Genomic DNA, 21,670 nt, shown 5'->3' with positions numbered 1-21,670 from the left:
TACCTTCATAATCCCCCTTATTTAGACTAAGCACCCTAGCCTGAGTTTCAACCTGCTCCCCTTCTATTTGAATATGGAATTCGACCATATTGTGGTCACTTGTTCCCAACGAGTCCCTAACTATGACATTTTTAATTAATCCTGCTTCATTACACAGGACCAGATCCAAGATTGCCTCCCCCCTTGTCGGTTCTGTGACATACTGTTCTAGGAACCCGTCTCTAATACATTCTATAAACTCTTCCTCTAGTCTACCCTGCCCAGTTTGGTTTGCCCAATTAATATGAAAATTGAAGTCCCCCATGATTACAGCAGTTCCCTTTTTACATGCGTCAACTATTTGCAGATTTATGTTCTGACTAACAGCGTCACAGCTATTTGGAGGTCTATAAATTACACCCACTAGTGTTTTTTTCCCCTTATTATTCTCTATCTGTACCCAAGCTGTTTCACTATCCTGATCCTTCAACGCAATATCCTTCCTCTCTATTGCCGTTATTCCCTCCCTTATCAAAAGGGCCACCCCTCCTCCCTTTCTTTCCTGTCTATCTTTCCTAATTGTCGAGTACCCCTCTATATTTAACTCCCAGTCCTGATCCCCTTGCAGCCATGTCTCCGTAATGGCCACGATATCATAACTATATATACTTAATTGCACCGTTAATTCATTTATCTTATTACGAATACTCCGTGCATTTAGATAAAGCACTTTCAGATGATTTTTACTACCCTTCCTTTCCGTTTTTGCCCCTTTTACATCTAGAGGTTTATCTTCACACATTCTGTCTCCTGTCTCATTTTGACTTACCGCTTCCCCACTGATACCCTGCTCTATTTCCTCTACCCCTGCCGTTATTACCCCCCTTGATACCTCCCCCCCGCTACTTAGTTTAAAGACCTCTCTACTGCCCTAGTTATATGATTTGCCAGGACCCCAGTCCCAGCACCGTTCAGGTGAAGTCCGTCCTTACAGAACAGATCCCCCCTGTCCCAGTACTGGTGCCAGTGGCCCAAGAAACCAAACCCATTATTCCCACACCAGTCTTTGAGCCACGCATTTAGCTTTTTAATTTTACGTACCCTCGCCGATTTGGCCCGTGGCTCAGGTAGCAATCCGGAGATCAGTACCCTCGAGGTTCTGCTTTTTAATTTATTCCCTAACTGCTCAAACTCCTTCAGCAGATCCTCCTTCCTCGTCCTTCCTATGTCATTGGTCCCCACATGGACCACGACCACTGGATCCTCCCCCTCCCACTGCAAATTTCTCTCCAGCATCGCAGAGATATCCTTAACCCTAGCACCGGGTAGGCAACACAGCCTTCGGGACATGTTCTGCTGGCCGCAGAGAACCTTATCTACCCCCCGAATAATACTATCCCCTATCACTACGGCATTTCTTCTAACTCCCCCCTCTTGAATGGCCTCCTGATCCACGGTGCTGCAGCCAGGTTGCTCATCCCTCCCACAGCCCCTGATCCCGTCCTTACATTGAGTAAGAGCCTCGGTCATGCTCGTCAGGGACAAGGGCTGTGGCTCCTGCCGCATCTCCTCCTGGTTCCCCCTACCTGCCTCGCTTATGGCCACACCTTCCTTTCCTTGCTCACTGCCTACTGAATTAGTTAAACTGGTCGGTGTGACCATCCCCTGGCACAAAACATCCAGGTAATACTCCCCCTCCCTGATGTACCGCAGCGTATGAAGTTGGGTCTCCAGCTCATCAATGCGGAGCTGGAGTTCCTCTAGCCTCAAACACTTACTGCAGCTGTAGGGATCTTCTACATCAATGGTGTCGACAAATTCCCACATCTCGCAGTATTGGCACATCTCCTGACCGCCCATCTTATATAAGTAATTAACTGGTCCTATTTAAGAATCCCCTACTGTATTGATACACCCCTTATTTATATAATCCTACCTCCTATAAATGGGAAAGTACTCACCCCAGCCGTAAATTACCTACTGGTTTGGCTGTCTAGTGGTAATTCCTTCCGCTCTTCCTATCTGGTCCACTGCTCCCTTGCAGTGCGTGGCAAACCTCTTTGCCTCTGTTAGTCTCTGTTAGTCTCTCGAGTCTCTCGAGCCGCGGCTCCGTCCGTCCTCCCTCGGCGACAGCACCTGTGGCACCGCGGTCGTGACGTCCCTTCCGTTCCTGCAGAGCCTTCCTGTCCTGGGCGGAGTCTGCAGCTAACTGAATTATGGTTCAAAAACTTTTCATTCCAAATGTTATGCCTTTCAAAGATTTTGTTCCAGATCCAGATCCAGATCAGGTAAATGAAATGAATCCTTTACCAAAACCTTAAATATGCTCGCTTAAGTGGAGTTAATGTTGAAGCTCTGCTGCAATAAGAAATACATTTAGAAGTAGTTCAGACTTAAAGGGTTGTATGCACCCCGCTTCGTCCTTAGTCCTTGCCTCGCTTTGCCCAATGATTTCACTGTAACAACGATGAAACTCTGAGAATATGTAATATAATATTCAACATTATCTCTCGGGCCTGAATCGTTCCATTATTTTTGGACTTGCTGGTGGGATGGATTTATTGCAGGAAAATTACAAATCATTACAACAGTTTCCCAAAGTTGAGGTAATGAGCAGTATTGTCGGGTTTTTGTCCCCAGTGCATGGATGACGGTGGACAGCAACCAATAGGGTTGAGGATTTAATTAGTGATTGTTGTCCTTTGCCCCTCCCTAAGTGCACAATCTCGTGAGATTCTTGACCAGTTGAGGTTTGGCTACTATGAAGCTGTAATCATTCTGAGTTTAGTTTATTGTCAATAAAAATTGAATAAATAATGATAAAAGTTAACATTACATGGTACAGGAAGATGTAACCATTTAGTCCTCAAGTTTATTCGTTTAGATCATGGCAAGTCTCCACCTTAACTCAATTTTTCAGTTCTATGTTATCCTTGGTACCCTTCCCAAAAGCTTCCACCATGCAAATTTAATTCAACTGCAGCATTGAGTGATGTCTTGTATGGGCCTAGTGTAATAGATCATTGTGTTGGCTATTAGTTTTCTGTGAAACCTTGTTTCTCTGCAACTGTTTGTGTCGAGGTTGACAAGGGTTTTGTCAACTTTTGGACTTTTGATTGTGTTATCTAAATGAGCTGGAATTAATGCAATATTCTATTTTTGTGACAGACTATTCTGGGAGAGACACATGAGGAAGAGGATGAAATTTTACCACGCAAAGATTATGAGGTATACAATAGCCTGGTGTAAAGGTGCATTCAATTTTCACTTGTTCCTGTCCACTGCACACCTGCTGCATATAATACTCCAGGGAAGGAGTGAAACAGACAATGGTGCAATGTTCTGCCCTCCATCCCACATTTTCTTGTTACTTTCTATTTTCCTCAACCATACTCCACGCTGGGATAGACTCTAAAAGCTGGAGTAACTCAGCAGGTTAGACAGCATCTCTGGAGAAAAGGAATAAGTGACGTTTTGGTTCGAGATCCTTCTTCAGAGTCTGAATAGTCTGACCCGCTGAGTTACTCCAGCTTTTTGTGTCTCTCTTTGGTTTAAACCAGCATCTGCAATTCCTTCCTACACTCCACAAGCTGGGAGTTGAGCATTGAAACTGCTTGTATATTTCTGTGGTGCCACAGATGTCTTTAGGTAAGATTTATGAACTGTAGTAGGCCATCTGTTTGTTTAAATAATTTAATTACTCCACCTTTGCTCAAATTATTTTTTCCCTACATTCGGAGGAATCGTTTTCACCTGAATAGATGTTGCACCTTGTATATAGATGTTGTAACCTGCATGTAATGAAACTCTCTTTAAAGAGAGTTATTTATAATGATTAAAGTGCAGGCGTGTAATGCATACTCCAGCAGGTCTGTTTTTGCTGAAAATTCCCCTGAACATTACCTTCACGTGGTCAACAGAATGGCAGTGATTCAAAAGCAGCAATAGGGAGTCCGAATAGATTGGTACATCCTTATCGTGTGGCAGTGTAGACGTCTGTTACAGGATAACATTATAACTCAACCTGATACAATCACAGCTTCAATCCAATCCAGACCTGTGGTCTTTTTTTGCTCTCAGGCTGGTACGTGATTCATAGCCAAATCCCATTTTGATGGGGTAGCATTGGAGGGAATACTAGGTTTTTGATCTTCCCAGTATGTACATATTGTATGTATATATTGGTGTTATCCATCCAGAAGCTGGAGAGATGGTTACTATTATAATTAAATCTCCTTAGTCTCAAAACATTTTTGAGACCTGATCCTATCAGACGTGCAGAAACAAGGAATTTTAGGCAGTAGGCCCGGCCTGTGAGTGGCCGGGATCCGGTGATAGGCCTGGCCTGTCAGACTTATCACCTAACCAGACCCTACAGTACTATATACCCTTAAAATAGCTTTCTGGTCATTCTCTAATTTAATACCAAAGAGTGAGATGCAGACTGGAATTTAACTATGGGAATTGATTAGTTATTGCAAAGAATAACGTATTGGTGTGAATTACACGCAGAAATCCAATTGAGTTTGTGTGGTTTATGTACAAAATAACTACCAAGCAATGGGATCAGTTAGCAATTGTTCAGGCTATCAACAGATAATAAAGGATAATAAATTATAACTTTTAAGTGAGTTAGTTTCTAGGCATATCACTGTTACATGACAATACTTTGATGCTAATTTTCTACATTCCATGTACATCACAGTTTGTCTTTTAATTAATTGTTCTTTTGTTGTATGCTTCACTGCGCGTTTCATGATTGCAGTTAATGGCGCACAGTTTAATGATAATGCAATGCATTGGATTTGTAATTTTATTGCACTTATGCCCAGTTTGTTCCCTATTAGCTGAAATATGATTGTTCTGCCTATTATTAAAAATAAAAAGACTAAATACATATGAGGAATAGTGGGGAACCAGGGTCCAGGGAAACTGAGGAACTTAAAAGAATCAGAATTAGTTCATAAAAAAAGTTGCACTGATGTTAAATGTTGATAATTCTCTTTCTGGAACAATGCCATCAGATTGAAGGAAGCGGATGCAACTCCGCCTATTCGAAGAAGGAAGAGAAGATGGGGAACTGCAGATTTATTAATCTGATATAAATTGTCAGGAAAATCAAATTTTAAAATAGAAGTAAATGTATTTAAAAACAAAATATAACTATTAGACAGCCATCATAAATTTATGGACTGAAATTGATACATGTAAAGGATGTAAGTGGAAGGGTAAATACAGGGAAAGTACTGGCATTACCACAATTAACATCCTCCGGAAGCTGACCAACTCCAAATGGGGAGCCACAGCACACACATTAAGATCTACTGCTCTGGCCCTGTGCTACTCCTCTGCGGAGTATGCGTGTCCTGTTTGGGAGAGATCATCCCATGCCAAGAAACTAGACCCAGCGTTGAATAACACCTGCCGCTCAATCACTGGCTGCTTGAAGCCCACCAACATAAACAACCTGCACCTCCTCGCTGGCATTGCCCCTGCTGATGTGAGATGGGAAGTCGCCAGCCGAGTAGAGCTGACCAAGGCCACCAGTGATGAACGCCACCTCCTCTACGGACGTGTACCCCCGGCCCAACGGCTGAAGTCCAGGAGAAGCTTTCTCAGCCATGTCCAGCCCCTAATAGCATCACGGGGAAAAACCAGACTCCAACTATGGACAAAAAGGCTTGAGGACGACCCCCCTCCTACTGACATGGGTATCCCTCCTTCTGAAGCCCTCCCTCCGGGCTCAGAAGCACCATGGGTCCAGTGGAAGACGCTCAACCGCCTGAGAACAGGAACAGGGCGATCAAAAGCTGCCATGGCCAGATGGGGCTATGAAACTGGCCAAACCACCTGTGAATGTGGAGAAGAGGACCATACAATGCAGCACTGCCTTGTCTGCCCCCTACTACCCAACCAGTGCAGCCCAAAGGATCTTGCAGTGTTCAATAAAAACGCAAAGGAATGGGAAACTGTCATATAACCAACCAGCTTCAAAGACACGAAAAGAAGTAGAAGACCACAATTAGATATTCCAACAGTTTTCAATAATGTGCCACAGGAAAGGTTGCTTCAACACAAGAGTGAAAATATATTAATATGGATGAAAATTGTTTAACGTTCAGAATAAGAGGAAGAATAAAATGGTGGGTAATCTCATTGAAAAACAAGTCAAATACTTGACAGAATGGAAACTGAGAACCAATTTCCTTTTGCAAGAGAGTATAATGGAGCATGAAGGTAGATAAAAATGCTGGAGAAACTTACTGGGTGAGGCAGCATCTATGGAGCGAAGGAAATAGGCGACGTTTCGGGTCGAGACCCTTCTTCAGACCCGAAACGTTGCTTATTTCCTTCGCTCCATAGATGCTGCCTCTCCCACTGAGTTTCCCCAGCATTTTTGTGCACCTTCGATTTTCCAGCACCTGCAGTTCCTTCTTAAACATAATGGACATAAACTTAAACATGATATCGGCAAAAGCAACTGGCAGTTTAGGAGATAAATTTTGTTTACAATTCCAAAGAGGTGAGGATACTCAGTTGTTGAATATATTCTGGGGAATTTTGGGCCCTTAATAGAATAAAACTTTGGGGGGAATCAAGCTGGAAAATAGAGTTGGCTTTGTGGATCAACCAAGATTGTGTTAATTTGCGGTGCCACTGTTTCTTATAATTTTATGTTCTTTTGGCAGAGTTTGGATTATGATAAGTGCATCAATGAGCCATATTTGGAGGTGCTGGAAACACTGGATAACAAGGTGTGTAAAGCAACAGCTGTTATACTTTTTTTCTTGTCACCATTACTTTCTCAGAAGCAGGTAAAGATCTTGGAAAAAATAAATTCAAAAGGCTAACATTCTAAATAGAAGAGGTTTCTATTCTAATTGGGGACATGGGAGTTAATAAAGGGAAAACAGTGACAAAATATAGTTTGATGGGTTACTAGATTTTCAACAGACAATGTATTTTTGCACATTCATGCACATTCACTATTTATGATCTCTGTGTAAATCTGGTGAACATAGGTTCATTTGCCTGGCTTTAAATTTTTTCTTGGCTTTTGAAAATCTTGAGTGTCCTGTATGGCGCACAAGTAAATTATCTTGCTGTCTCCCTCAGGATGTAGATAGTAATGGCAATGAATGTCAAAAGTCGGCGTTGAGCCATTCCTGTGGAGATGGTCTTTGACAACTGAGCACTCGTGATTTTCTGAATTGGATTAAAACATCCCGGCCCGACCCTCAGAAACTTGAGTACAGAAACTAAGCTGATGCTCTAATATTAAGAGAATGGTGGAGGTAGAATTACTTGAATGAGATGTTAAGTCCATGCCCATTGCACCAGATATGAACAGCTGATCCTATCTCAATATCTTAAAAAGATTAGGAAAGTTGTCCGGTCTAGTTTGATATTCACTCCTCAGCAAATACTTCTAAGAATGATTATCATGCAAAATCTTATTGTGAGAATATTATCTGTATTTTTCCTTGCACCACACTGTGAAACACCAAAGGGCAACCTGAGGTTGTGAGTGTTGCTTTGTAAATTGGTGTGTTTTTATCTGACCTACAATTGTAAAAATTACATTATTATAAAATCACTCCTCCAGAAGATTGACTTGCACTTTTTTCTGAGTAACAGCAACTTAATAGATTTATATAGATACATTTATAATCAATGTTATGAAACACTTTAAATGATATATTACACAATAATACTTAACTTTATCCACAGAATCTTTTGGGTTTATGATTCCTTTCAAAATTGTTTTTAATTGGAAGGCTCTTCCTCACACACTAACCTTGTTATACTGATTGTATTGGGAAGGGTGATTATAGGGTGATGGGTTGCATATATGACTAAGAGATACTGTATAGTGTATGAGGGTTTTTTCTTTTCTTTTTTTCTTTTTATCTCTCTTTTTTGTATGGCTTTGTAAATATTTGATTAGTGTATAAATGTAAATAATTTGGTGTACATATAGCTGCTGGTGTACATATGGCGTACATACAGCTGCTAAATTTGTATAAGATAATTATAAGCAGTTGAATAAGCGGTGGGAATTAAGCTTTGGCTTCTTCCTGCTTTTCGGACACATACGATTTCATTTATTTATAGATATTGTTTATGACACTTTATAAATATTCCTGTTTTGTTTTTTGTATGCTGGTTCACACTTTTTTATTCTTTTATTCTGTTCGAAATAAAGAATCAAATAAATAAATAAATAGATAAATGTGGATCGATTTATCCTAATCTTGAGTTGAATTTGGAGTGTGCAGCTTGACATGATTGCAAGACACGTAATTTCCTAAAGTACACCCAGTCAACTGTGCTAATAATATTTATAACCTAGAAACAAGATCCCCCTCATCGATTGGTGGATCAAGGTTAATTATGTCACTGCTGATCTATAACACAATGCGTTTGTTTGTTTGGTTTCTTAATTCTTTTATGCCTTATTTTAAGAAATACTATCAATTAATTCCACCTCCTGTCACTCTACAAAGTAGGCCAGTCGCTTATTGGGTGAAGGGAATTACATATTTCTATTATTTTTACTGTGAAAAATCCTTTATAACATAACTGATTTAATATTATTGAATTAAATATTACCAAATTGAAAATAAACAATTAAAATAAAATTGAAATACTCAAGATGGCAATCAGCACCTGTGGTGAGCAAACAGGATACAAAACATACAATGTACACACACCAGAACTCTTTCACTTTCACATTTGTTGACTTGAGGTTTTTTTTTTAGCATTTTGTGGTTTTGTTCCAAACTATAATTAGACAAATACTTCAAATTTGTCACAGCTCAACCATTCTACACCACACCTCCATTGTTAATTCCAGTTTGTTTTCTTTAATCAGAGTGAGTGTGTATGTGTGTTTGTATTTCTTTGGTTTATCTGATCTGTGTGTATGTTATCTTTGTTTCATTTGAACAGAGAGTCAGGAGATATGAGGCTGTGAAATGGATATTGGTATTTTGTATTGGAGTCTGCACTGGTTTGGTAAGTGAATTCTTGATCATAGTATATGTTGGTTTGTGTTTAATATAAAATAGGCAAAACTGACAACATCAGGGTCTGCTCCTGAGATTTCTGTATTACTGATGAATAGGGTAGCTCACCTTATCATTCCTGGACAGTTGATTGACCCCTGGTATCAAGGAGCAACTGGAACAGCTGTGATATTGTGCATTCAGAGTGCAAGTGCTAAACTACTAACCCTTGGTAATTATCACAATGAGCCTTATCCTTCTACTGTTCTGCAATTGTAAATCTTTATCCCGCTTTGACCTGCCTTAATTTAGCTGTCAATTATTATACCTTCCCAGAGAGGGCAGAATGTCATTCTAGGTTTTGTTTATTGATTCTACAGATTATTGGTAATTTGTTCAGAATTGTTTATTTTTGTCCGTGTTTTTAAATGTTGCTCCTGTATTTGCAGTCTTCTCTAATACAAAAGCATCTACTTCAACTTGGTCCCCCCTGTGATAATGGCAATGGGGGGAAAGATTATTGTACTTCCAAGCGAGAGGTCCCTCTATGACTAACCCCTTCAGCTCCTCCATGATCACTAAATTTACTTTTCGATAAACATAACATATCTACAGGATAAATGGTGGGGCCGGATCAAAATCATGGCTGGTCTTCTACCTCAGGACAATTATTACTGGACTATTCCCAGATACCTAGGTTTCATCCAATATCCAGAAATCTTTTGATCTCAGTTTTGAATTAACCTGTATCTCCTCAGTCTTGGGTGTAGCAAACTTTGTATGTTCACCACCCTCTGAGTGAAGTATCCTCTCCTTAATTTCATCCTAAACAGTCTATTCCTTAATTTCATATTTCTGTACTCTAGAAGCAGAGAAAAGTTTCTTACTACATCCAATCAGTCTACACCTGTAAAAATGTTGTCAGCAAGACCTAAACTTGCTCTGTTCCAGAAGTGTGGGAATAAATAGATGCTCCAGGTTGGCAAGCCAATACTCGTGAACTACAAGGGGAATTGGCACTTTGGCCCCAGCTATTCACAATGTACGTCATCAACTTTTGGTGAAGGATCCCTTGTGCAGTACCATTTGGACTAGATTACGTGTTCACATGCTGTAATGATGCTTAAAACCAAGATCATGACAGGAGTGCTACCAACTAATCGATACTGATTTAATAGAAAAGTTAACCGGGAAAGCCACAAAAATGTATTTGACAGTTAATAAACTGTCAGTCATCACTTCGTGGTCATATTTCATTAACTTATTTTGAATGACTGTTTCTATCCCATTGTTTTAGGTTGGGCTCTTTATCGATTACTTTGTTCATCTCTTCCAAAGTCTCAAGTTTCAAATTATTGGGCGATGTATCCTTTAACTTGTGGTAATGTCATGACTGGAGGATAAACACTGCACATCATACTGAACCTGCAAACGACATCCGCATCCTAAGAATGAATGAATTTTAAAAATGTGACTGATGATGTATTTTAAACCTTCCACATGCCAGACATGCTATAAATTGCCCTCTGGAAGTTAGCTTTGTTGCATTCTTTAAAAGCTGTGCTTTTCAAATTTCCCAGGTACTGTTGTCTGATTTTATCGCCTTGTGACAACAGCTTCCCTGCTCTGCTTTTGTAGAAAGAAACTGTGATCTTGAAGGTGGTTTGATTTCTGATTGCTATGCATTTTCCTTGACTTCTTGCTCTTCAGCGGTGGAAGATTGCAGCGAAGGAGGCTGTCTTGTGCTCTCCCTCCTTGAAATTCTGGCATTCAATATTGGTTTCATCTTCTTGGCCAGCCTGCTGGTGCTGATTGAGGTAAAAACATGCAAACATGTTCCCAACACACGTGACTTGCTAAAAGCTTTGCATCAAATAGGAAACTTAAAGTATATGAGGTAGCAATGGCACGATGCTTCATGTCAAGTGAATACTCTTATATTGTTTATTTTATGTTACTGAATGCTCACGGGAGTTACATATCTCTGTTTTCCTTCAGAAAAGATTAAAGGTAGTTTTGTACAGTTTACAAAAGGATATTCTTTGACTTTATTATCTGCCCTGGGAAGGATGTAATTTTGAAAGACCTCTGTTTGCTTCACAGCCCATTGCAGCTGGATCTGGAATTCCTGAAATCAAATGCTACCTAAATGGGGTGAAGATTCCTGGGATTGTCAGGCTGCGGACCCTGGTCTGCAAAGCACTGGGTGTGCTCTTTTGTGTGTCCGGAGGTAAAGAACATTTGTTTCTTCATCAGATACAAGCAGAGCTGAAATATGCCAAGTCTCATAATGATTACCAGCAACTAAAGAAAATGAAATACTGCAGATTATACGCAGAGGGTTAATCAGGATGAAGACACATAGATAACGATATTTTGGATGGAAGTTTCAATAAAATATTCTGTTCTTATGTTTGTAAAACCCAGAACTGCTACTGATTTTTAGTGATACAGCTTTATGTACAAACAGCACTGTGTCAATCAGCTGTCTTGTAATCTGCTTAATTTGGCACTAATGGAGTTCAGACCTCTGCCAAAGTAAATAATTAAATAGTTCAGGTGGTAAATTTGCATTTGTTTAGGAATTAACCCATGACTCAGTAACTCGTGTTAAATAAACTCCTGTGCTTTTGGATCAGTTTCAACTTATCTGTCTCCACAATGCATTTATTATATACTCGCTGAGGTGTTGATTTAATTTTAATGGAGCTCTCTGCAAATAACAGAAGGGTTGCATGTGATTTGGCGAAGAGTGATGACTGGTTGGGGTTTACTTTGTGTCTGGTGGGTCATTTACTCCACCTGGGTGTTGCTCATTTCATGTGCAAGATGAAGAGCAAATAATTTTAATACTGAGGAGCATTTTAATTTACAACATCATTTATATAAAAAATATCCTGACAATAAATAGGATGCTTCGTTGGTCTGACGGCACACTTATTTTTACTAGACCTGGAAAACTGGGAGATGGGGGATTAATTAATGCATGAATTGCATGACTCATGATAGCACAAAATATTTCTTCCCATTTTCTGATATGAGAGGACACTTTGTCCTCTCCTTCTGTAGTTTGAGCTGATTTGTTTATTTTGGTGAGAATGCTTCCACATTAGTGGGTATTAGTTGCTGCCTGTATAAACTTACAGATTTCTTTACTTTCCAGGATTATTTGTGGGGAAGGAGGGCCCAATGATTCACAGTGGAGCTGTGGTGGGAGCAGGGCTACCTCAGGTAAGTAAGCAAAGATACCTCTGACATTCAATCTGATTTACGTGTAATATATTTGGTACATTATAATGTTTCATCCCCCAGATGATCATCTTAAATGTCCCTCTTCTTAAATCTTCTTCCCGCCCCCACCCCCCCCCCCCCCACATCAGTCTGAAGAAGGGTCTCGACCCGAAACGTCACCCATTCCTTCGCTCCATAGATACTGCCTCACCCGCTGAGTTTCTCCAGCTTTTTGTCTACCTTCGATTTATCCAGCATCTGCAGTTCTTTCTTAAACATCTTAAAGGTCCATGTTTTTTTAAAATTGGATTTTTCTACTAACATTTCTATTGGTGAATTACAGAATCGTCTTGCATGTTATGACACACCGCACCCCACCGCCAGTCATTTTTGGTGTTGCAATAAAATCATTGTATATATGATCAGAAGTTGCCCTCCTTGTGATTTATCTGGGTAACTGTTTCAGTGTGTTTACTGATTTCTACTTGGAAAAAGAGTAAAGTAATGAGTGGGTGGGATCTGATTTGTCTTTGTCTTCAGTTGAGCTCATGCTGGATACATGTCATTATCTAGAACACTAATCAGCATGTGGTTCAGCCACTGCCAAAAGGAATTTAACTCTGCAGGACTCTGAGATGCAAGAAGCATGTTGTCTATTGCAGAATAACATGGGAATACAGCAGTGATAATTTGCGGGTTTTGAGTATTAACACTTTTTTTCTGGGCTTTGGTATCTGTCCAGTGTCTTGGTGTGTGACAGCAGTTCTGTAAATGTACTTTAGTGTTTGTGATGGTGTTTAATTTATGATATTCTTTGACTGAAGAAAAAGGAAAATTATCAGATTCTGTTTTTTGTACAAAAATGAAGTTTGGCTCCGTAGATCAGGGGTGGTTTTGTAAACCAGGGGGCGTATATGATCAAATCTCACTCGGGCCTATTGAGATTTTAGGTAGATAGTGGTCAATAGGTTTTAGTGCATTGACCATTGAGTATAGAGGTTAAGTTGTTATGTTAGTTGTATAAGATGTTGGTGATGCTGTATTTGGGGCTTTGTGTCCAGTTACAGTCACCATGCTATAGGAAGGACGTTGTTAAGCTGGAAAGACTACAGAGAAGGTTTATGAGGATGTTGCCAGGACTTGAAGTCCTGAGTTAAAGGGAGAAGCTGGGCAGGCTAGGACTTTATTCCTTGGAGCACAGGGAACTGAGGGATGACCTTATAGTGGTGTATAAAATCATGAGGGTAATAGGTAGGGTGAATATACAGTCTTATACCCAGATTAGGGGAATCAAGAACGAGAAGACGTAGGTTTAAGATAAGAGGGGAAAGATTTAATGGAAATCTGAGGGGCAACTTTTTCCACACAGTGGGTGGTTGGGCCAGAGGAGGTAGTTGAATGATATACTATTAAAAACATTTAGAAGACATTTGAACAGGTACATAGATAGAAAAGGTTTAGTGAATTTTTTTGCCAAATGTGAGCAGGTGGACTAGGGGGATCTTGGTGGACATGGGCAAATTGGATTGAAGGGCCTGTTTCTGTGTTATAATGACACTGTTAATTGCTCTGGCCAGGAGGTATTGATTGAGTATGGTGAAATGTGGACTGAGAGGAAATATTGAACTGTGTGGGCTGTGGAGGTGTGGCAGAGAATTAGGATTGAGGGTGCAGTGTGTTGTGGTGCAGAGTGAGGTGGATGGAGTGATTTTCAGGCTCTTGCTGTGTTTTGCTTTGTATCTGATGCTTGCTTCGCTTTTTTGCCTCTTCTGGTACAGTTTCAGAGCATCACTTTCCGCAAGATCCAGTTCAACTTCCCTTATTTCCGCAGTGACAGGTAGGAATCCTCGTCTCCAAAATAGGAAATGTTATTGAAATACAATATATTTCTATTAGTTTAAGCTTGCAGAGCCACAAATCTCTCCACTGTTTTCAACCATTCTTATTGAGAACTCAGTCATTTGATTGCTGTCTGTTAAGTTGTTATTAGCCATATTGAAGAATAAAAATGTAATGTGCGCTTGTTGTCACCGCTGTGAAAATCTGTTTTGTTCCGTGTTTAGAGATAAATTTTGTTAGATCAAGGCTTGAAGAAATGTATAGAATTGTTAGCTATTTAATTAATTTATTGCATTTGAGGTAATGTGAAATAAAACTTCAATGTTCTTAGTTTGTTGCTGAATACTGTAACCTTGAAGGGTTATGGCCAGACCATGATTTGTGGTATTTTACTCTGGGGAAAAAAGTGCTACATTTGGAATTGCATATAATGGAACCAAATTTAACTTAATTGCTGTAAATTAATGGCCCTTTTAATCTTGTCAGTAAATCATTTTGCATTGGTTTCAAAAGTCCTTCTGAAGAATTTCAGGAAAATGTTTATGTTAAATGCTAGGTAAACTAGCCCAATTCTGTGTAGCGCTGAACGATAGAAGTTGTATTTCAGTATGATTTAATGTATATAGTTTATTTTATCAACGGAACATTGCTGTGGGGTCTCAAGGTGGACACTGATGTATGCACAACCATAGAGAGCGATGGGGAGGTGGCACCCTGTTCAATAAGCATATTGATACAGAATATTGTGTTATGTGGAGCAAATTCACAGCTTCCACTGAAGTGCAGGATGAGGCTAAAATTTCCTCTGAGGCGAGCCGTTGCATATCTTTGGCAAACATCACAATGTCAATAGAAGAGATTGAGGTGCATGTTGCACATTTGCTGTTTGAACCAGGGATTACCATCTATCACCGTAAAATAAAATAACATTTTCTGATTGTGCAACTCTGCAATCCCACTTCAAAGTGATGCCCTTATTACGTTCAATGGACTTTGATTAATGGGGAATTCAGGAATCTTATATCTCATTATTGCAGATATAGATGGAGTGTAGATCTGCCTCCAAGTTGCTCCTGATTAATCTCAATGAAGCCATAGTGGAGGCAGTTTGGGGTCAGATTGCCCACTTTCACAAAGCAGTGAATTAAAACTCCCTCCTAGTAAGATAATGTTGTCTATGGTTGGATTCTCCACTAATGTGGGATCCTATGAAACTGACACTTACAGGCTATGTTGGCTTCACAGGGACAAGCGAGACTTTGTCTCGGCAGGGACAGCAGCAGGAGTTGCTGCAGCCTTTGGGGCTCCGATTGGAGGGACACTCTTCAGTCTGGAGGAAGGATCCTCTTTCTGGAACCAGGCACTAACCTGGAAAGTGGTGAGTAAGACTGGTTACTGTCAGACGCAGGTAGCAAGGGGAAAAGAGTTCAAGTTTTCATAGAATGTTTTTGTTGGGTCATTCGCAAGATAGGATGTTGGTTATCTTTGTGAGTTGCAGGCGATACAATAGTTTGCATTGCCAGGTTTTTGGAGGCGAAAGTATGTGACCATGGTGTTTGTAGATACAAAGCACTACAGATACTGGAACCTTGAGCGTGAGTCAAAGTGCTGGAGTAACAGCAGGTCAAGTAGCATTTCTGGAGACATGGATAGGTGATGTTTTGGGTCAGCATCCTTCTTTGGAATATGATGTTTGTTTTAATGGGGCATGCTCAATGCAGAGCTGTAGTATTTTGGCTGGAGTTCTGTGATAAGTCATGGTCCTATATTTTGACCATTTGCTCTTCTCCATTTTCTAGCTCTTCTGTTCAATGTCTGCCACCTTCACGCTGAATCTGTTCCGCTCAGGTATCCGCTACGGGAGCTGGGGCTCCTTCCAATTGCCAGGGCTGCTTAACTTTGGTGAATTCAAGGTATTTTGTTAATTTCATTATTTTTTGTAACAGCCTTAACTTGGTATCTGAAAAAATGTGTCCAATTTGTCAATAATATAACGATATTTGAAAGTTTACTTATTGAAGTAGAATAGCCTCAATAATACTTACCCTTGGACCATGACCCCACTGACGAGCACCAGGCCACCATATCTAGCACCATCACCGACTTCATCAATTCCCACGCCCTGCCCGACCAAGCTTCCAACCTCATCGTTCCTCAGCCCCGCACGGCCCGTTTTTACCTTCTCCCCAAAATCCACAAACCCGGCTCTCCCGGCAGACCCATTGTCTCTGCTTGTTCATGCCCCACCGAACTCATCTCCACATACCTTGACTCCATACTATCCCCCTTGGTCAAATCCCTTCCCACCTATGTTCTAGACACCTCAGACACTCCGCCGCCTCCGCGCATTCCACTCTCTAGGCCCTCACCCCCTCATCTTCACCATGGATGTCCAGTCACTCTACACCTCCATCCCTCACCAGGATGGCCTCAAAGCCCTCCGGTTCTTCCTCGACCAGAGGAGCAACCTATACCCAGCCACTGACACCCTCCTCCGCCTAGCGGAGTTGGTCCTCACCCTCAACAACTTTATGTTTGACTCCTCCCATTTCCTCCAAACACAAGGCGTAGTTATGGGCACACGCATGGGCCCCAGCTACGCCTGTCTCTTTGTCGGGTACGTTGAACAATCCTTGTTCAATACGTACCAGGGCCCCATCCCCGACCTCTTCCTCCGTTACATTGACGACTGCTTTGGGGCCACCTCCTGCACCCACACACAACTGACTGACTTCATCCACTTCACCACCAACTTCCATCCGACACTCCAATACACCTGGACCATTTCCGACACTTCCCTACCATTCCTTGACCTCACCATCTCCATCGCAGGGGACAGACTTCTGACCGACATACACTACAAACCAACTGACTCACATGGCTATCTGGACTACACGTCTTCCCACCCTGCCCCTTGTAAAGACTCCATCCCCTACTCCCAATTCCTCCGCCTACGCCGCATCTGCTCCCAGGATGAGACGTTCCACACCAGGGCATCGGAAATGTCCTCGTTCTTCAGGGAACGGGGATTCCCCTCCGCCACCATAGATGAGGCTCGCATCAGGGTCTCATCCATACCCCGCAACACTGCTCTCTCTCCCCATCCCCGCACTCGCAATAAGGGCAGAGTCCCCCTAGTCCTCACCTTTCACCCCACCAGCCGGCAAATACAACAAATAATCCTCCGCCATTTCCGCCACCTCCAACGTGACCCCACCACTCGCCACATCTTCCCATCTCCCCCTATGTCTGCCTTCCGCAAAGACCGCTCCCTCCGCAACTTCCTTGTCAATTCTTCCCTTCCCTCCCATACCACCCCCTCCCCGGGCACTTTCCGTTGTAACCGCAAGAAATGCAACACCTGTCCCTTCACCTCCCCCCTCGACTCCATTCAAGGACCCAAGCAGTCGTTCCAGGTGCGACAAAGGTTCACCTGTATCTCCTCCAACCTCATCTACTGCATCCGCTGCTCTAGATGTCAGCTGATTTACATCGGGGAGACTAAGCGGAGGTTGGGCGATCGTTTCGCTGAACACCTCCGCTCAGTCCGCAATAACCTACCTGAACTCCCGGTGGCTCAGCACTTCAACTCCCCCTCCCATTCCCAATCCGACCTCTCTGTCCTGGGTCTCCTCCATTGCCAGAGTGATCAACACCGGAAATTGGAGGAACAGCACCTCATATTCCGCCTGGGTTGCTTGCGTCCGGATGGCATGAACGTTGAATTCTCCCAGTTTTGCTAGCCCTTGCTGTCTCCTCCCCTTCCTTAACCCTCGAGCTGTCTCCTCCCATCCCCCGCCCTCGGGCTCCTCCTCTTCCCTTTTTCCTTCCTTCTCCCCCCCCACCCCCCATCAGTCTGAAGAAGGGTTTCGGCCCGAAACGTCGCCTATTTCCTTCGCTCCATAGATGCTGCTGCACCCGCTGAGTTTCTCCAGCATTTTTGTGTACCTTCTAGCCTCAATAAATAGTGCTTTCACCTTGGAGTCAAACCAAAAGTTAGGATCAAGACTCTCTTCTGAAACTTGAGCACAAAATTGAGACTGACAGTTCAGTGTGGTATTTAAGTGATTGCATGTAATTGTCAAAAGTGCTATTGTTTGGATGAGAGATTAAATCAAAATGTTGTGGCAGCCTTGGTTGGCCAAGAGGGATCCCAGGGCTTGGAAAAAGGATTTCTCTATTTCACTTGTCCCTAACCAAAATTACTAAGAACAGATTATCTGGTTATCTTCATTTCTGTTGTGAGATTTTTAAGGGCATGAAAGATTCAAATTGCACATGTCTATCCATCAATTCCCATGTTTGTCTTTGCTCTGTTTCTGTTTCCCTGTGCATGGTTTATGCTCTAACCACTTGCCTTTTTCATGATTCAAGAGATTCAAGATGGGTTTATTGTCACTTGTACCATAAGGTACAGTGAAATTTGAGTTACCATACGGCCACACCAAATGAAAAGCAGTAAGACACACAACCCATAAAATAAACTTTAACATAAACATCCATCACAGCGGCTCCCCACATTCCTCACCGTGATGGAAGGCAATAAAGTCCAATCTCTCCCTCTTTCTTCTCCGTGGTCGGGGCTATCGAACCATCCTCGGTCGGGGCCATCAAAGCTCCTGCAGCCGGCGATCTGAGGCCCTCGGGATCCCCACAGACGATCCTGGCACGGGGATCGCAGCTCCACGATGGCAAGTCCGCGCCGCTCCTGTGTTGAAGCGCCGGGTCAGTCTCCAGGAAAGGCCGCACTGCTCCACGATGTTAGGCCTCAATGGAGATACGACACGGAAAAAATTGCATCTCCGTCGAGTTAAGAAATTGAAAAAAGTTTCCTCCAAACCCTCCTCCCCACTCCCACACAAAACAAACCAAGAAACACCAAAACATACTTTTAACACATACTTAAAATAACAAAACAGAAAGAAAAGTCAGACAGACCGTTGGCTAGGCAGCCATCATCGGCGCCCCCTTGTTGGAGCGTTCATGTGCTTGCTTGCTCTCTGGCACATTTTCGCACTCTACCATAGTCCTAAGTTAAGTCTGACTGTTAGATGTTTCGGATTTCTTATCTTAACATCAATGGCTATGATGTGCATGTTTTCTCAATCATTGCACGATGTTTTCAATATTTCCTGTACTGATGCTTGACTCTTGGTAAACCTATTGCAATTTGTGTTGGTGGTCGAGCTGTTCGTTGTACACGTGAGCTGGATTGTGAATGTCTTTCAAAGTTTCATTGATTCTCAGTTTCAATATTTGACTTGTTGCTATTGCCATTGTCTTTAAGTGTGCAGATGGAGACAAGAAGTGCCATCTGTGGACGGCGGTGGATCTAGCATTCTTCATTATCATGGGCTTGATCGGTGGACTTCTGGGAGCATTGTTTAACTGTTTGAATAGAAGGTTGGCAAAGTACCGCATGCGAAATGTACACCCAAAGGCTAAGTTTGTCCGGTAAGCAATGGTCACTAAGAAAGTTCTTGACATTTTAGATTTCACAAACTTTGACCATATTCCGAATTATTAATCTTTTAACCTTATTCAGACTACTCCTGATCATGCTGTACTTGGCCAGAGTAGAGTTGCACAGGTGCTGGTTGTCCCCCAGTGCCCCAATCTTCTACTTGTTTATTATTCATTTTCAGGATCTGGGTTTTGCTAGCAAGGCCAGCATTTGTTGCCCGTCCCTAATAGTCCATGAGAAGGTGGCGCTGCAGTCCTCCAACCTGAAGATACTTCCATGGTGATGTTGGGGAGGGAGTTCCAAGATATAGCCACTGCGATTTAGAAACCAGGTACTTCCTAGTCAGGATGGTGCAACTTGGAGGAAAACTTCCAGATGGTGGCGTATCTATGCACTTTCTGCCTTTAACCTTCTTGGTGGGAGAGGTCATGGATTTGCTAAGTTCTGCTGGAGTAGTCTAGGCAAGTAAAAGTGGTACGTTTTCTTGATGGTACTCACTGCAGCCATTGTGCACTGCTGGTGGAAGGCATGAATGTTTAGCCTCGGGGGGGGGGGGGGGGGGCAATTAAGCGGGCTGCTTCGTCTTGGATGGTAACATGCCTCTTGTGAGTTGTTGGTGCTACATTCATCCAAGCAAATGTACACCAAGTTCTTGAATTGTGCCTTGGTGTGTCGGTTGGTGAGTCACATGCTGCAGGATAGCTAGCTTTTGGCCTGTTCATCATTGTGGAATTTTTGCCTGGTTTGACCAATGTTTTGGCTGACAATGACCCCATGACATTGATTATGTGTGCTACTAATTACAATAAATGTAAAGAGTAGGTGTTTAGACTGATGTTGAAGATGGGCATTGCCTGGTACATTGGCATGAATGTTACTTGTCACTAATCAGCATGTGCTTAAATTTTGTCTGGCTCTTGCTGCATGCAGAGACGGGTTAATACTTTTGCTGAGGAGTTATGAACAAGGGCAATCGTAAATACTTGTGGCTTTTTGATGCCTGGAAGATCATTAATGAAACAACTGATGGTGGTTTGGCCTAAAGCAACGCACTGAGGAATTCCTGTAGTTATGTCTTGTGGTTGGGTCAATTTAGTTTAGTTTAGAAATACAATGTTTATACAGGCCCACCGAGTCCGTGGCGACCAGCATTCACCCAAACACGAGGTCTATCTTACACACCAGGGACAATGTACAGAAGCCAATTAACCTACAAACTTGTGCATCTTGGAATATGGGAGGAAACCCACACTGTCACAAGGACAACGTACAGACTCCATGCAGACAGCACCTGTAGTCAGGATTGAACCCAGGTCTCTGTGGCAGTAACTCCACCGTTGCAATGGTGTGCTGCCCCAACCACCAACTTCTCTTCCAACAACCAAGTACTCTTCCTTTGTGTGAGCTGTGACTCCAAACACTGAAGTGTTTTCATTCTGCATTGACTTCAGTTTTACCTCGGCTTATGTGCCATACCTGGTCAAATTCTGTCTGAAGTCAAAGACAGTCACTCTCACCTTCCCTCCAGAATTCAGCTTCTTGTCCATATTCAGACTAAGGCTGTGCTGAATCTGGAGCATTGTGTTTCTGGCTAAACCAACATTTTACTGTGTAAATATTGCTGGATAGCACTTGTCAATGATTTATTCTGCAATTTTGGCAGATAGACTTAACCAGACAGTAATTATTTGTATTTGGTGTTCTGTCTTTTGTGGACAGGACAGAGCATGGCAATGTTCCACATTGTGTGGTAGATGCCAGTGTTGGAACAGCTCTGTTGGAGGCTCTTCTCAATCTGGAGAGTAGGTCTTTGATTCTGCAGCTAGCATATTTCTTGGCTGCCCTTTCAATATCCAGTGGCGTCAGCTACTGCGTACATCACTTAAAACAAATTGAATTAAGAGGAAACTTGCATTTGTGATGGTGGGGTTCTGAGGTGTTTCTCTATTTGACACTTCTATGTTTGCAATTGCAGTCTCTTTAGCACCCACATGCTGAGACCTAACGTTGGTGAGGATGGGGATGTTTTATGGAGTCTTCTCCCATTTGGTATTTAATTGCCCACTGCCATTCACAACTAGACATGGTAGGACAGCAGAACAACAATCTGATCCATTGGTTATAAGATTGAATAGTTCTGCTAAGGACA

At 42.1% G+C, this 21,670-nt stretch overlaps 1 protein-coding gene across 1 annotated transcript in view; it reads left to right on the top strand.

Annotated features, from left to right (window-relative positions):
- The window catches only part of clcn6 (chloride voltage-gated channel 6), a 44,692-nt gene that overhangs the window by 5,546 nt on the left and 17,476 nt on the right, over positions 1–21,670 (top strand). The window contains exons 2-12 of the mRNA XM_033048245.1: positions 3,148–3,207; positions 6,669–6,734; positions 8,932–8,997; positions 10,285–10,351; positions 10,698–10,804; positions 11,091–11,217; positions 12,151–12,218; positions 13,997–14,055; positions 15,303–15,435; positions 15,857–15,970; positions 19,345–19,511. Coding sequence (XP_032904136.1) covers positions 3,148–3,207; positions 6,669–6,734; positions 8,932–8,997; positions 10,285–10,351; positions 10,698–10,804; positions 11,091–11,217; positions 12,151–12,218; positions 13,997–14,055; positions 15,303–15,435; positions 15,857–15,970; positions 19,345–19,511 — 1,034 coding nt within the window. The remainder of the gene's footprint in view (positions 1–3,147; positions 3,208–6,668; positions 6,735–8,931; positions 8,998–10,284; positions 10,352–10,697; positions 10,805–11,090; positions 11,218–12,150; positions 12,219–13,996; positions 14,056–15,302; positions 15,436–15,856; positions 15,971–19,344; positions 19,512–21,670) is intronic.

The sequence above is a fragment of the Amblyraja radiata genome, chromosome 31, assembly GCF_010909765.2.
Source record: "Amblyraja radiata isolate CabotCenter1 chromosome 31, sAmbRad1.1.pri, whole genome shotgun sequence".
Taxonomy (NCBI): Eukaryota; Metazoa; Chordata; class Chondrichthyes; order Rajiformes; family Rajidae; genus Amblyraja; species Amblyraja radiata.
The sequence above is the reverse complement of the archived record's forward strand: the minus strand, read 5'-3'. Positions and strand labels throughout refer to the sequence as shown.